This window comes from Choristoneura fumiferana, chromosome 27 (assembly GCF_025370935.1).
Source record: "Choristoneura fumiferana chromosome 27, NRCan_CFum_1, whole genome shotgun sequence".
Classification (NCBI taxonomy): domain Eukaryota; kingdom Metazoa; phylum Arthropoda; class Insecta; order Lepidoptera; family Tortricidae; genus Choristoneura; species Choristoneura fumiferana.
Genome location: NC_133498.1, coordinates 1,605,934 through 1,621,427, shown reverse-complemented (window position 1 = coordinate 1,621,427; position 15,494 = coordinate 1,605,934). Strand labels below are relative to the sequence as shown.

General features: G+C 39.7%; 1 protein-coding gene across 1 annotated transcript in view; it reads right to left on the bottom strand.

Annotated features, from left to right (window-relative positions):
- LOC141443219 (uncharacterized) overlaps positions 1-15,494 on the bottom strand; it is a 47,930-nt gene that overhangs the window by 21,200 nt on the left and 11,236 nt on the right. Inside the window, exons 8-15 of the mRNA XM_074108429.1 lie at positions 14,529-15,494; positions 13,648-13,735; positions 13,137-13,207; positions 11,219-11,356; positions 9,038-9,091; positions 7,290-7,390; positions 5,975-6,154; positions 2,066-5,298 (exon numbers count right to left, since the gene is read on the bottom strand). Coding sequence (XP_073964530.1) covers positions 2,066-5,298; positions 5,975-6,154; positions 7,290-7,390; positions 9,038-9,091; positions 11,219-11,356; positions 13,137-13,207; positions 13,648-13,735; positions 14,529-15,494 — 4,831 coding nt within the window. The remainder of the gene's footprint in view (positions 1-2,065; positions 5,299-5,974; positions 6,155-7,289; positions 7,391-9,037; positions 9,092-11,218; positions 11,357-13,136; positions 13,208-13,647; positions 13,736-14,528) is intronic.

The following is a 15,494-nucleotide window of genomic DNA, read 5'->3' as shown; positions in this document are numbered from 1 at the left end:
TGGTGACCGTACAGATCGAAAATCGTCCAAATTAATCAACTATTTTGAATTTGGATCAAAATGAATACCGTCCAAAGTGAATTTTGTCAAATTGTGTTGAATAATATTAAGAATCAAATTTCTTTTCGTTTGCATTAGCTCACATTAATCTCGAATATAATTTTGCCTATTATAAATAAGGAGCAAAATTAAATACACATTAAGTGAATGTTATCTGAATTAAGACTAAAAGCTATACTCTAATGAATTACAGTTGATATGGCAAAAAGTGTAAAACTTACCTGAAACTTCATTACATTTTAAATTATTATTTAGAGAAACAAGAAAATCATGCTTTCTCGTAGATAATAAGACAGTTGACCGCAAAAGCAACTCGATTTTGCGAATAGTCTAGCCCGTTCATGTGGCCCATCACAAGTTATTCCAACCAAGGTTATTGGCGTTTATTTTTGACAACATGTAAATTCGTGTACTAAGATCATGTGGACCATTCAAACAGTGCACAACTGCATAGGGGCACTTAACAAGAAGACAAATAGATCCCTTAAAAAAGAAAAATTGCATCCTGCTATACGCTAGTTCGTTTAACGAGCGTTAGTTATAGAACCTATTCATAGTTATGAAGTTTGAGGTCCCCAGTTCTATTCCAGGGTAGATATTTGTATATCTGGATAAAAAGTAACAGTTGTGTTATTCCAGATATCAAAATTCAAAATTCAAATGATTTATTCAGTAACTAGGCCGCAATGGGCACTTTTACACGTCATTTTTTAAACTACCAGCGCTTTCGGAAAGACCATCATTGCCAAGAAGAATGCGCCGCAAGAAACTTGGCAGAAAGTCATTTTTTCATAAAAATATCCAGCAATCTACGTAACAAATTTTTGCCAAATCTGTCCAGCCGTTATAGCGTGAAGGAGTAAGAAACGAACGCACGAACACAAACTTCCGTATTTACTTATAAATACTAGTAAAAAGAGCCAAACTCAAACAAGACTGCGACATCAAACAGACCTCTCATCAATCAACTAACAATATTTTGTTTGCCACAAAATCCTTACTGTCCCATGATACCGTTTTCCCTTTGGCAGATTTTTGAAATATGAAATACTAGCTTTTTAAAATATGTTCTAGATTCTATGGTAAGTGGGAACGAAGACTTGATATTGTTGCCCCTCGAATTAACAAGACCCAGTATGATCTTAGTAAAGAACCAAAGTAGTACAGTACGATTACATGGAGTTAACACTTGACAGATGGGCGTGCCTTCAGTCAATTTTCAACTTTGACGTCATACAAATAAAGCCATTTTTAGTATACCGCTACCCACGTTTACAGATTATGTAAAAACTATTTTATTTGTATGACGTCAAAGTTGAAAATTGACTGAAGGCACGCCCATCTGTCAAGTGTTAACTCCAAGTAATCGTAATGTAGTATTTCCATAATCAGTTATTTTTTCATCGCTGGCAAACCTTGGCTCAATTAAAATATAGGTGCAAATGATGAGTGTCGTTAGTTACATGCCAAACTCGGAGCCAATTTGACTGCCTCGTCTCGTAGATAAATGCTATCCTTTTCGTGTTTGGTATCCAGACTAAATTGAGCCACATGAACAGGCGTGTGTAGGGCCACCGATTGTAGGGTCCCGCAATCACTTTCATAATCGGACTAACAGATGGACAGAGTAAATGACAACTGTGAGGCTCCTTTAGCCTCTTGTATCTCATGTCTTGCGTTACAAGTATCTGATATCGTATCATCTGCCAGCTCTTATTCCAACTCTTTAGATATGGACCAAAAATTACTGAACGTCATCAACCTTTGTGATTTCGAATGGCAAACTATCACTTGAACGAAAACTTTTGTCAGAGAAAAGTTTGATGTAAACTGGTTCCAATTGTAAATTATTACATTTAACTAAGTCGGGGATGTTTGACCCATTATTCAAAACTCGATCATTTTCGTAGTTTTAAAAAGAACTTGGGATAAAAGTTACGCGTTCAGGTGGCAGATGTCTGCGGAACCCCGGCCACTCTAGGACGGATAATACTCGAAAACTTACATTTTTATTCTTACATTGATTATGTCGTCGGTCGGTTGCACGCTGGCCGCTCGCGGAGCCACGTTGTCCTCCGCACTCCTCCCAATCAAGCGCTCGTACTCTGAATCCAGCCTCTTCGTTTCAAATTTCAACACAGAAAGTAGCAAGCTCTTGATAACATTTTCCGTTCTACCGTCAGTCATATCTTCATCACTTTTTTTTGCATCGTTATCAGATCTCCCGGTTGTATGTTCTGATTCATGTTCTTCTGTGCTTTTTTCCATTTCGTCACTGCTGGACGGTTCTTCTGTGGATTCGGCTTTAACTTCTTCTGGCGTTTCAGTAATATTTGTAGTTTTACTAGTTTGGCTTACTGTTGTAAGTTTAGATGAGTGTCTAAGATTTTTAGTATTCGTTTGGGCAGCAATTGTTACTCGCGATGGTGTTTCTGGTTCGGTTTGGGTGGAGTTAGTGGTTTTTTCAGTTTGGTCGCTAGTCATTTCTGGCTGACTTTCACTTATGAGTTTGGTGACTTTGGGAGCAGTCATATGTGTAGTGCTAGTTAATTTTTTTGTTGTTTGCGTTGCATTTGTAGATTCCTCCGAAGTATCGTCACTCAAGGCATCGTCATTTATAATAAGAATCGTTGGATTTTCATCACTTGTAATCTCGATTTCTGTGTTCATAACTGAATTGTCTTCTTTGTTTTTATCTGAAAAGGATCTAGCACCTAGCATGTGTAATAATCGCGAAATCTGATTTTGATCCTTAGCAACTGTAGTGCTCTTTATAGTGACTTTACTAGTCAAACGTTGTCCGTAGTAACTATTCACGTATGCCATAGTAGAGTTTTTTATTTTACCTATGGTATCCATGATCTGTGTAACTCCAGCAGAAGCAGAGGCCGAGTTTGCGGGAACTCCTACCCAAGTTCCTGTAGAGTTAACGACACTTAAATCCACGAGGTTTTTAGTAGGCAAAGCGTTCACCGGCGTTTTAGCTGTAGTTTTCGTTGTCTTAGTCTTTGTTTTAGGTTTAGTCTTGGGTTTAACTGACAAAGATGTAATGTCAGACCTTTTGGTGGTATTTTTAGTTGTCTTTTTCTTGTTTGCGCATTTGCATTTAGTTTTCTTGCATACCTTACATTTACCTTTATTTTTTTTCTTTTTGCAATTGTACCAATCACTAGGTTTTAACGTAGTCATTCCCTTCGTAAACTTTTGAACAGTCACATTTGATGTTGATCCTGTATTAAAAGTAGTTTCATTTCGGTCTGCAATGTATACGTTTCCTAATAACCTGAATAGTTCATTTATGTTGTAATTCAATGACTCTTCTGCCGCTTTTTCCGTTACCTCGCCTCCTACCGTTAAACTTTTCGTCTGAATTATTTCTATTGGTGTTACCTTTAATATATTTTCTGTAGTAGTAGATCTATATGTCACGGTGACACTCACCGGATCAATATTTAAAGAACTTATAGTACCACGTAAACTACTTGTTGTGCTTTCTGGTTCACGTTTATTTGTTTCTCTCACCAATCTTGGTCTGTCTGTTTGTATTTTGTGAATATAGTCACTCCAAAACGAGCCACCCGTATCAGCGTTCAACGGATTATCGATTTGAACTTCTCTTTTCTTATATTTGTCTAATTTTGTGTATGCATGAATATTTTGCTTGCGGCGGAAAATGTTTTTGAAGAACCATTTTCTTTTCTTTTCGTTATTGTTATTTTCTGCTTCATCCGCGAAATAGTCCAGTAAATGTTGTCCGTATCGGTTTGTATCCTGGTTAGTTGCTGAGAGTTGTTTATTAGAGTCATTGCTGCATATAATATTAACATTGACGTTATCAAGAGAGTAAACGTTTTTATATTTATCGTTATCTTTGTGATTCTTTTTTTTATTTGACTTAGAATTGTTACTTTCATTAGTGCATTTCGCTACAACACCAAATAGTTTATAAGTACCTTTTTTTAAAGCGTCATTGAAGCAAATATTTAACTTTGACGCATTGTTGACGTCGTGAGCGAAGCTTTCTATGTCATCTGCGAGTTTCATGTAGCTGTGTGTTTTGTGGGAGTCAGGTGCCGTGGCAGCGGCAGTAACATTGGCAAGCTCTCGTTTATTGATGAATGTGTAAGTATCGCAACATGTCTTGACCTTGCATTTGCCTTTGACTTTTTTGTAATAGCTATCAAGACTCTGATCAACTTTCCTGATTGCATCTCGCAGTTTCCTGCCTCCACTAGGGTTACTCCGGAAATAAGTTTGTATTTCGACACAATGATCATTCATATATTTGACAATGTTGTTCAATTCAAATATGAGTTCACCCATCACCGCGTCACTGGCAGCGCAAGCTCTACACATCGTGCGATTAGCCTTACACTCACAATATTTACTAGTTTGGAAGTAATTTTTTATATTCCTCCAATTAAGTCCACGTCTTGTTCTCTTAGTGGCATTCACTTTGAGATTTGTATTCCTTGTAATTTTTCTATCATTTTCATTATTTGCATGTAGAGACTCATACAGCTGCATTAGATGTTTATTGATAGCTGCCACGAAATCTTTACTCAGAGTTACTTTACTCAACTTGTCATTCGCTGTTGTTGCTACTTTTTCTGTATGAGTATTTTCTGTGTGGACTTCGGCTTGTCGTACTTTAACGCCGCTTAAGCTTAGATTAGCTATATTAATACTATGAGATATAGGTTTGAGTATAAAACTTCCTCTCGGCAAAGAAGCGTTATTGCAGTTTTCTACTAACAAGTACATTCCTGGCGCTAGCACTGTAGTTGTTGGCGCCGTCGTAATCTCTGATGATTCATCAAACGAGTGTATCTGGTATTCCAAATCGACTGGTGTATACATTTTTGCTGAAAAAACTTTCCTGAGTCTGTCTATAGATCTTTTGCTATTAATTTCATTCTCTAAGTAGTTTGGTAAAGCTATATGCACTTGTATAGAGTTCGTGATAGGAAATTCAGAAGGAGAAAGCGCATATGTCGGCGAATATGTAGAGGAAAATGATGGTCCAAACTCTGATATTGAATGAATCATACTTGGAGTAACAGTCACTGACGAAACTTCTTCCTCACTTCCAGTATTTTTGATCAGGTCTATTATAACTTCTAGAGCAGCCACGTCTTTAGCTGTGTAGAAGTCATTTGATTCTCGTTTGTCGATTTTTATGTTTTCTTCTTCACTCTCTTCTTTATTCAGTGCTAACACGGTGTTATTCTGATACATCTGTAAATAATAAACTCACTATATTGTTACACAAAATTCTGTTAATTTTTTGTTTCTGTAAAATTAAGATATAATCAAGATAGATGAGAGTGCATGAGTATTTGTTATAAAACCAATTTTAGCAAAACAGGCAGCAGAAAAATAACCTTTTTAAGCTTATCTAAAAATAGACCATCATTTGGTTAAAACTTGACCGGACAAAATCCCGACGTTTCGAGTATACAATCATGATAATTTTAGAGAAATTATAGACATTGATAACATAAAAGATATTAGAGATCATGAATTACTTAATCAAAGTCTCCTTGACAGGAAAAATCACTAACGTTGAACAGCAACAGTAAATAATGAGCCTGTTCTTTTTGCAAGAGTATTCTGAGTATTCAAAGAAATGGTCGTGTTAAGACAACCACATAGCCAAGTGGTTAGAGAACCTGACTACAAAGCTTGAGGTCCCGGGTTCCATCCACGGACGAAGCAGACATTTGTGTGAATGTTTGTTCTCGGGTCTTGGATGTTTAATATGTATTTAAGCACGTATTTATCTATTTAAGTAGGTATATTTATCCGATGCTTATTACTCATAGTACAAGCTTGCTTAGTTTGGGACTAGGTCTATAGGTGTCTTTTGTCCCATGATATTTATTTTATTTATTTATTTCAACTTTCTACCAACCTTACCAACCTCGAAAAACTTTGGTGTTTCAATGAACACCTTTCCATCTTTGGTGAAGATCCGACAGTTGTCCGAGACGAAGACGCCGCTGTTGTTCTGTTTCGTGCCTTTATCGTGCAAGTGCCTTATCAGATTGTTCAAGAACTTGGGCGTGACTACAGTGAGAACCATCTCGGTTGTCTGATGAAGAAAGGGAACTGTGTCACATTGTGCATCGTTCTATGGGGAATGTGGAGGAGGACGGATTCTACGTTAATGTATACCTTTGCCTAAGGTCAAGTACAAGAACCATAATAAGACACCTTTTTTTCTATTCCCTTTCCTGCTTTTCGCAGCCACACGACTTGCAGAGGAGCCGAAACGTCAGTATTTGTATATCCGTTCAAGTTTCATTCCAATGTAATTAAATCAATTTAATGTAAATAAATTCTATGGCTTGACATAAGTCCAGTTTATTTATTTTTTATTTCCGTTAACTTAGACAGAAACTTAGGTAGATTAGATAGAAACTATGTGGTAATTAACTAAAAAGCTTTTTTTTCAAATCATTTTTTTTACTTTTATTTTATTCATATTGCATTGTCCCGTAAGTAGTACGACTAACTGAAATGGGAGATTGTATCTTGTCTCAATTCAATATGATGAGATGACAGTGTGAACAAAGACGCCATAAAGCCGACCGCAGACTATTTGTTGATGGGAAAACCTATTGAAAAACAATTAATCGATTCAATAAATCGGTTAATTTATTCACCGAATAAATCGCGAAAAAGTACACTTAATATATTGGATTGACACAGCGTATAGGTGGGCAAGTTGTCTGCCAAACATAAAAAACCTACCTTAGTAAAAGTCTCGCCGTTTTCGAGAAATTCATTCAGATTTTTTGAAAATGTGTACAAGGCAGAGAAAAAGGGTTATAACAAACAATACATCAAATATTATGACAAACATCACATTATGACTCAACAGGTTTTGCAGGTGGTAGGACCTTATGCAAGGTCCGCCCGGAATGCTACCACCATCTTGCTCGCTAATCCTACCGTGAAGCAACAGTGCTTGCAAACCGTTGTGTTTCGGCGTGGAGAGTAAGACAGCCGATGAAATTACCGGCACTTGAGGTATTCCATCTTAGGCCTCTAGGTTGGCAACGCGTCTGCAATACCCCCTGTGTTGCAGATGTTTATGGGCGGTGGTGATCTCTTACCATCAAGAGACCTTCTTATTGCTCGTTTGCTATCCCGTTCAAAACTGCCACAAAAATCGTTCTGGTCGTAGTTGTATGTAACTAATGCTTGATTAGGCAGTTAGTTACCTGTGAAGCAGATCCCTGTAAGGGGTCCCTCAGTTTCGCCGACGCCTCTTCGTTTCTCTTTTCCTCGACTTTCCCTTTATCCGTCGTCATAGAGCTCGTCACTGCGTAACAATAATTTAATTAAATAAATTAGATTTTACCCGTAAGACCCGGCAGTTGAATTGACATTGATCACTTTTTTGCAATAAAACCATTCCGGGGAATAGGTTTATTAAATCATTTTTCATCACACTTGCTCGTAAACAGTGTCGTAACATGCAGGCTATCTTGGTTGCAACTCCTCAAATATAACCCTCGACCTTAATGTGCTTGTCATGAAACCCGTGGTCGGTAAATGAGTCATTGCGCGTACAAATTTTCTTGTCATGAAGCCCAAGGTCGGTCAATGAGTCAGTGCCCGTACTGATGGCGCTGCTGCAGGACCACAGGCACACGCACGTTGCGGCGCATGCCGAGGGAGGGGGAGGTAGAGGGCGGCGCTGCCAAGAGCACAGCCTAAGGTATTGCCATTATTTGGAACAATTATATTTTTTCTTTTACAAATATAAAATTTTACTTGCAAATGTGATGAAAAACATTGTATGTCGCACGGGCGGTACTAGAATTACGAACATCGACTCATTAAAGCCCTCAGTCTTCGACTTCGGGCTTCTAATAGACTCTCGTTCCTAATTCCTAATTTACCGCCCTTAAGACACAATGTACTATTACATTTTGGCAAAAAAAATATTATCGTATGTATATTTGCAAAATAACGTTTGTTCTTTGTTTGACCTTCATCGTAAATAAACGTTATGTAACTAAACCGCCTAATCCTAACACTGACAGGTGACAGTACGTTTTTTTTTAATAATTGTGACGGGCAAAGATAAACAGCTTTTAACGCCATGGCAACTATGGTTAGCTATAATTCCGGTAACTTATAAATGGGATAAAAAAATTAAAACCCAACTAAAACCAAAATCCTTCAAATAGGTGTCTAAAATTCGCCTATTTTTTGAGAAAAGAAAATATAAAAATAAACATTGTTTTTTTTAGACTAATCCTAATGCCCGATCCTGATCCTGACCCTGTGGCCCGGCGGAAGACCAGTGCTGGTTTTCAACCAGCGATATGCTGGCTGAGCCGGGACCTTTTATAGCGGCAACATTTCTTATTGTTATTTTTACTAATTATGTGTCATTGCTGTTATAAATTAATTATTTTCTTTCTTTCTTTCTTTCTAATGAAAATTCCGGGATCTTAGTAAATTCTTATAAGAATTCCCGAAAATCACATTGTGGTATTTATCGACGTTGCATCAAAAACAACCGTGCATTTCTCGACTCTAAACTCAGTGATCCCGTGGGAATATCGAGATAAAAATTAGTTAGTAGGATTAAAGCGACCGTGAGATATGTAATTAAATTACTAAAATAAGGTACTCGGGTTAGGTAGGTAACACATTTCGCTATTCCATGCAAGGTGGCAGCACATTGTATGCAATTTTCATTTACATACCTACCTGTAAAATAGACTAACTAAACGATACCGCTGTCGTAAAACACAAATTATGCAGTTCAGAAAGTGTACTTATTCGAATAGAAACAGCGACCGAAAATCACTAGGATTTCCAAGATGTGTATGACTCTGAATGTTAACTTTTCTAGCGACACTTTCCGCTATAAATTGGCACTTATAATAAGTAATATTTCTACTTGTTTTCTTCTATTTCGTGGTTATTATTATAATAAGACAGAAGCTCTTACCGATCACAGACATTGTATTCAGCGCTGGTGTTGAGCTCTTTGCCAACAGATTATCTGTAAACAAAACAGATATTTTCATTTTTCATTCGTGATGACATAACTATTACGCAATATTATCTGTTTAAAATAATTTCTTAAAAGAATGTCTTTTCCAACCTCGACTTTGGCGGAATCATCGATAGTATCGATGGAGCTATACTGTCGAGAATGAGGGTTTTATATGAGGGAAATATCGCTAGATGGCGTTAGCATCGTGAGGTCCGTTTGACGTTTGCTCGTGATTGGTTAAATAACTAAATGAGCCAATCGCAAGCAAACGTCAAACGGATCATATGATACTAACGCCATCTAGCGATATTTTGCCTCTGTGAAAACCCTTATTGAATTGAATTTCTTTAAAGAATGATCATGAATTGATGATGGTTCGTACAACTATTAAGTGTAACTCAATGCCATGGCAATGTCTTCTGGGTCACTCATTGAGTACTAATTCGTCGTTCATAAACTGCTGCCCAATTTGTATTTTTTCCCCCGGCTCAGGCCTGAAATGTCTGTTTTCCTAAAATGTACAATTCTCAAAACGTCTGCGTTTTCACAATGTTAAAACTTCTATTTTGTCAGCTTTCTCAAAATGTCTGCTATTTAAAATGTGTACAATCTGAGGAAGTCGTCTTTCATAATGTTTACATTACTATAATATTAGCATTACCTTAATTTCTGCTTTCCCGTTATGTTCACTTTTTTAAATAGGCTATAGTCTTGTTATGTTTGTTTTCCCACAATGTCTGCTTATTTTCAAATCAAATTTTTAAATGTAAAAGGTTTAATTGCTTGCATACTTACTCTTTGATAACATAAATATCTAATATATAGGACATTACTGCAGAGGCCATGAAGTAAGGGATTGATGGACGAGTTCGGGGTAGACGGCCGAGTCGTAGACGAGGCCGGATAAAACGAGTCCAGCAATCCCTGTTCTGGCCGAGGTTTGTATAGTGCTTTTCTCAAACAATGTGAGGAAATATTTCATCCATCCATCCATCCATCCATCCATCCATCGCATCGCATCGCATCGCATCGCTTCGCTTCGCATCGCATCGCATCGCATCGCTTCGCTTCGCATCGCATCGCATCGCATCGCATCGCATCGCATCGCATCGCTTCGCATCGCTTCGCTTCGCATCGCATCGCATCGCATCGCATCGCATCATCGCAAATGCTTACAGAGTAGTGGTGGTTGGCTGTTCGTAATTTTTCCTTTGTCAGTTTAATGTTAGTAAGCAAAATTAAAAAGTTAGAGCAGCGGACAATAATGGATTTTCATACATACTTCATGGCCTAGGCCAAGAAGTTATGTAGGGAGGTAGTAGGGAGCCATAAAGGAGAAACTTCATGTCTACATTTCGTGACATTAAACGCATACATTTCCGAGCATGTTTGAGAAAATATAATATATCATAAATTACTGGCATTCAAGACAACATTTAATGACGTTTAGATGAAATTTGAAGACCATGATTGGAGACATTTTGGGAATAAGACTTTTCTGGAATGCCAACGTTATACGAAAGCGGATATTTTGAGGTTGCCGACATTTTGAGAATAAGCGCATTCTGAAAAGCGAACATATATACAAAAACTGTCATTCTTGGAGACAGGCAATTTTAAATAGCTGACATTTTGAGAAGCTGACATTATGCAAAAGACGTGTTGACATTCTGAAAAGCAGACATTTTGCGAAAAATACATTTTAGGAAAATGGATATTTCAGGCCTGAGCCTTTCCCCCTAAAACTGGCTCACGCTTGACAGATTTTAAATTTTTATTTATATGCAGTATATTTTTTCTTCAATACCATTCCAAGTTTGAGGTTTAAAATGGTTTTAGTTCGTAACCGGTTTCGAACACGATCGAAAAAGTTTTTTCCACAGCTGGTTACGAAACTCCGGTAACGTACGCAGCCGAAGGGGTTTATAAATACGTTATAGAAATGGAACGACAGCAAAAATGATACGTTTCGGTAGGAAACCCTAAGGGCCTACGCAAGCTGACGCGGTTTGCACGGAGCGGGTGGAATTCAACAACAGTATAAGCAGCGCTAACTGCGCGCGTCGCGTGTATAGGATTGCACCTGCACCCGCGCCAGCTACTCGTAAGTATTCAATTGTGTTGTACACTAACTCGGTAGATGCCACGTGAACCTCTTCTGTCTCTGTCCCGCGAGCCTTTTCGTGAAGCTCAAGTAGTCGTCCCAGTCGGAGGCAGCCGACGTGGCCTGGGTCTTCTCACCCGCAGGCGCCACTGTCGTGCTAAGCAAAACTGACAAATAAAAAGCTTAATTAGGTACTTAATCAACACGGATAAAGGTGGTTTTCCGCCGGAGAGGCGAGACGAGACGAGGCGTGTCGAGAATCGAAATTTGTATGGCGGCGCCCGCGGCGGCAAGCGGCGTCTCGCGGCGGGCGCGCGAGAATGCATACAAATTTCAATTCTCGTCTCGTCTCGTCTCGTCTCGCCTCGCCGGTGGAAAATCATCATAAGAGAAAACAGTAAGGGCCTAAGCTAGCTTGTGCGGGTATGGCATTGCTTGACGCAGCCTGCGGGCGGGTGCAGGTACAATCCTATACACGCGACGCGCGCAGTTAGCGCTGGTCACACTATATACTCGTAGTTCAACAGACGTCTACCCGCTCCGGGCAAACTGCGTCAGCTAGCGTAGGCCCTAATGGTGATTTTCTACCGGCGCGGCGAGACGAGACGAGGAGACGAGACGAGGCGAGACGAGAGTTGAAATTTGCATGCAATCACGCGCGCCCGCCGCGAGCCGCCGGGGGCCGCCGCGGGCGCCGCCATACAAATTTCAATTCTCGTCCGCCTCGCCGGTGTAGCACCATAATTCCAGTCACTGATCATTATCACTTACTCATCCCGTCTATGTATGTCCTACTGCTGGACACAGGCCTCCTCTAAGAATGAGAGCTATTAGGCATACAAACGAGCTCAGTGCAGATTGGAAACTTTACACACACCATTGAATCGCTTCGCAGGTTTGTGCATGTTCCTTCACCATAAAGCTCGTGGCAAGTTTCAAACGTAATTTCGCACATGAATTCCGAAAAAATTAGAGGTGCGCGCCCGGGTTTGATTGAACCCACGATCCTCTACTTGAGAGACATTAAGTCAAACCACAAGGCCACCGCGGTTTTTTCCCTGTCATATCATGTATGTCATAGTTCCTGGTTTATCATAATCATATAGGCCTCCCCCCTAGACCTCCAGTTGTCTCGGTTGGAAGCGGCTTACATCCACCGTGAACCCGCGACTTTAACCAGGTAATCCGTCCATTTCGTTGGTGGACGTCCAACGCTGCACTTGCCGATCCGCGGTCTCCACTCAAGAAACTTTCCGACCCAATGACCATCTGTTCTCCGTGCTATATAGCCTGCCCATTGCCACTTCAACGAGCTAATTCGCTTGGCTATGACGGTGATCCTTGTTCTGCTGCGTATCTCCTCATTTCTGATTCCATCCCGTAGGTAGAGAATCCCCAAGCATAAGCTCTATCTATTCATAGCTCGCTGAGCAACTCTGAGCCTATTTATAAGGCCTATAGTGAAGCACCAGGTCTCGGGTCATCACTGGCAACACGCATTGGTTAAAGAACACACAAATCCTGGTTGATATAAAATAAACTATCAACGATATACCTTTGTCAATCAACTTTTCCTTGTTTGTTATTTTGTCTCGTTGTTCAAGAGACAACGGTGCCAGATATAATATCTGGCATATATACCGACCGACCGAATGGCTAAGTTGTTTGTTAGGGACCCGACTAGTTGACTACGAAGCTAACGGTTGCAGGTTCGATTCCCGTGACGGGCAAATATTTGCATGATGAATACGAATGTTTGTACTCGAGTCTTGGATGTTTGTCTGTATTTAAGTATATATCTACCTATATAATGTATGTTTATCCATCGTCTAGCACCCATAGTACAGTCGCCATCGATATTTCGGAGCAGTCAAGGTGGTCAAAAATATCGGAACAAGTAGTCTATTCTCAAGGCATTAGCGTTCATGACCGTCATGCGAGACTTACCCTGACTTAACTCCATGCTCTTCTTTAACTGACTCGTTTTTGTGCCCATCTTTGATTTGTGGATTGGGTTTCTAAAATGTAAAAGAAATATACAAAAAAAAGCAAATGTATAACAAAATGCCTTTGGCTGATGGTGTATGGTCATCAGCAGACCAGCACCAATATCTGACACAGCAAAGCTTTCATAAATATTTGATAAGACTATTTCTAGGGCCGGTAGGACGTACAGATATTTTTGCAAGCTCCGCTATGGCAGATATTAATGTTGGTGAACATAGCACGGAGTATATAGGCTGTACCTACAACAAGCAAAATGCTAACTGCACGCAAAATATCACTTAACGTTAACGTGCCTAGTGAAATGATTCCATTGATATCCCTTAGAGATTTGTTCAAATCTCTTTTTTTTGCCATTTCTCTGAGACAGCTATCTGTCTATACCTATGGAGATGGCGGTATTTTTTGGTACTATCGAGGTTCATCTTATAAACATAAACTGAAAATAACTTACTCACTATGCGACGTCCTGGATCCGTGCAGTTTATTTCTCTTGGCTGCATTTTGCTTTAGAAGTTGGTTTATGATAAGGGCGGAAAATCCTGGAAAATGTTAAGATTTCAATAAATCAAGGGACAACCCTAGAGAAAAGAACAACAGCAAGAGAAACAATTGATTGAATCGGGCGTTGGAGCGGGCGATGTTGGGCATATCTCTCCGAGACGGATTCCGAAATACGGAGATCCGGAGACGAACAAGGCTCACCGATATACTTAGTCAAGGTGAACTCACCCAAAGGAAGTGGAAGTGGGCTGGACACATATGTCGCAGGAGTGATGGAAGATGGGGAAGGCCGTAATAGAGTGGAGACCCAGAACCGAGCGGGAAAAAAATTGGTAAGCAGGAGATGAGGTGGATCTGGTCAAAGTGGCGGGAAGGTGCTGAATGAGGAGAGCACTGGACCGAGATGAGTGGCGAGGAATGCAGGATGCCTACACTCAGCATTGGGTGGCTCTGGCTATGGGCTGAAGAAGAAGATACTATATGCTATAAATAATTACTTTGATCGACAGTTACTTTGACCGCGATCTTATGATAGCTACCTCTATCTATTCTCTAACCAGAGCTCATCTTGAGAGGCAAGAATGACTTTAATCTTCTGAGGACTACTTGGATTTTCGCAAAATCGATCATAGCCGATCAAAAACGTTTATACGTACCCACGCAACGCAATGAGCGAAAAGACATCGATCGGCTCGGTGAACTTTCGAAAAACTTTTTTTCGCTCTTATTGCGTGCTAAAGCCCATTCAACGTCGATGGGTGTGGGGAGACTAACAGAGCAGTGGGTACGCTGACAATAATTCAATAATGGAAATAAGACAGTCAAGTTTACCTTTGTCCGCTTCCAGCTGCGGCACCTCATCCTGATACTCAATGTTATATTTATAACTATGGCTGTGTATCTGGATCCTCTTGGGTAATTTCTGCGGCTTTATATGAGTCGCGAGTTTCAAAGTTTTCAAGAAATCAGCAGGCGTCAGAGTTTGAGTATACGTTATCTGATCAGTAGCGTCAGTGTTATAATAAAATGGATCACAAGTTGTTGTTGTACGCTGTGTCAGTTTGGTGGTCGCTTTGTACGTCGGTCGTGGTTGATGTAGTGTTATTTGGAAGCCTTCCGGCTCTGGCGATGGCGTCGGTCCTTTCTTAAGTTGCTTGTGAAGATGGCTAAACCTTAGAATGTCCCTGGGGGCATCTGTTGTAGTTTTCAGTTTCTGCTGCAACGAATTGTTGTATATCAATTGGTTGTGCAGTATTTTTAGAGCCACTCTAGCATCGAGGTCCGACAATTTCGATTTCATTGCTTTTGTGGAGGCTACAGTTGTTGACGTTTTGACTTGATCGTCGCTTACCTTCTCCGTCTTCTCGGTCATATTGTCACTGTCCTCTGTTGTTTTCGGTTTCGATGTTTTGGTTGACGCTTTGGTCGCATCAGTTTGCTCATCCTTGCGGTACGGTGAGTCGTAGTAGTTCACATCAAAGTCACTGCCTTGTGTTACATCTTCGCTATCGAAATTAATAAGCGTAACCTCGATCTCTTTCTCCCCTTTTGTGCTCGCAGAAAATGTTTTACCTATCCATATGTTTCTTTCATCGGGTTTGTTAAATTTAAGTTTCCTTTTAAACGATTGTTTGAGATCACGATAGTTGAATTCCAAATTAGGCCAAATCATTTCACCTTCATCGGAAATCATTTTGCTCATTTGATTTCTGCTTTTAAACTCCCCGTTTTGATTGCTTATTTTCTTTGGCAGTGATAGTGGTAAATGTAACTTTCTCTTCAGTTCTACTTCATCGT